This window comes from Sinocyclocheilus rhinocerous, unplaced genomic scaffold (assembly GCF_001515625.1).
Source record: "Sinocyclocheilus rhinocerous isolate Xijiao unplaced genomic scaffold, SAMN03320098_v1.1 scaffold512, whole genome shotgun sequence".
In the NCBI taxonomy this organism is placed as follows: Eukaryota; Metazoa; Chordata; class Actinopteri; order Cypriniformes; family Cyprinidae; genus Sinocyclocheilus; species Sinocyclocheilus rhinocerous.
In genome coordinates, this window is record NW_015638979.1 from 969070 (window position 1) to 970416 (window position 1347).

Here is a 1347-nt window from a genome sequence, read left to right on the forward strand (position 1 = left end):
ATCAGAACATTTGAAAAAAAAAAAAAAAAATCATCTCACTCTTATGACCTAGCCATATGTGTACGCTAAAAATAACACAGTGGAAATGGGGGTATTACAAAAATAAAAGCCACTCTTTTCTTTCTCTTCTCACCCTTTCTCTGTAAGGGCACATTCACAAGTTCTTTCACACACTCAGCTCTTGTTCTGTCCCACAGTTTCACGCCCTTCGCTAACGGCCCTGACGACACACCAGAAGAGATCTTGGCTCGCATTGGCAGTGGGAAATTTGCCCTGTCAGGAGGCAACTGGGACACGGTGTCTGATGCAGCCAAGGTCAGCTTCCTGATTTTCGCTTGTTGGGTTAGGTCTGGCCAATACAGTATATAGCCCATAAACCAAAAAAAAAAATTCTCAACATTTTTCTGCCTTTTGACAATATTCAATATGGTTGTTAACATCTTTTTGCTGTTTAATTCAATAAATAAAGCAGAAATTAGTTAATATAAATAATAAAGGCATGTTTTCCACATTTACTAAATAAATGTAAGAAAAGTGTTTTATCCTTTTCAGTTTTATATTTATTTACACTACCGGTCAAACTCTTGAAAATACTCTTGAAATAATTACAATTCTACTTAATTACATAATTAAAAATTCATGTTTTCTCAAAAGAAGTCTTTTATGCTCACCAAGACTGCATTTATTTGACCGAAGATACAGTAAAAACAGTAATATGTTGAAATATTATTGCATTTTAAAATAACGGTTTTCTATATAAATATATTTTTTTATGTAATTTATTTCTGAGCAATAATTGAGCACCAAATCATCATATTAGAATGATTTCTGAAGGTTCACGTGACATTGAAGACTGGAGTAATGATGCTGACAATTCAAGTTTGCCATCACAGGAATAAATTACATTTTAATATATATTAAAGTGCCCCTATTATGGGTAATGAAAGGTTCATATTTTGGTTTTGGGAGTCCCCAACAACAGGTTGACATGCATGCAAGGTCAAAAAACACTTTCATTGTCTTATAATATGCATTTATTTTTTATCTTATTTGCTCAACAACTCCCAAACTTTGCGTGACGCTAATCTGCGGTGAATGGTCCGATTGGTCTCATTTTCATTCAGGCCAATGCGAAAAGACCAACAAGTTGGCGGGCAATAGGCTAATGTTTCATGTTGACGTCAACATAAAACGGCTTGGGATTCGTTTTAAAAACGACTCATTTCAATGATTCAGAGTCGACTCTTTCTTTTGAGAGACAATAACTTTATACACGGTGCACTTTCAGATTTAAAACTTTGCAGGATGTTTTCATTCACTTAGAGCTGTGTTACACACTGCATGAAA

The 1347-nt window shown here is 34.5% G+C and overlaps 1 protein-coding gene across 2 annotated transcripts in view; it reads left to right on the forward strand.

Annotated features, from left to right (window-relative positions):
* The window catches only part of rps6ka2 (ribosomal protein S6 kinase, polypeptide 2), a 59900-nt gene that overhangs the window by 51080 nt on the left and 7473 nt on the right, over window positions 1-1347 (forward strand). For both annotated transcript variants that reach the window (XM_016566265.1, XM_016566266.1), the window contains one exon: window positions 198-315. In XM_016566265.1, the coding sequence (XP_016421751.1) occupies window positions 198-315 (118 nt within the window). The remainder of the gene's footprint in view (window positions 1-197; window positions 316-1347) is intronic.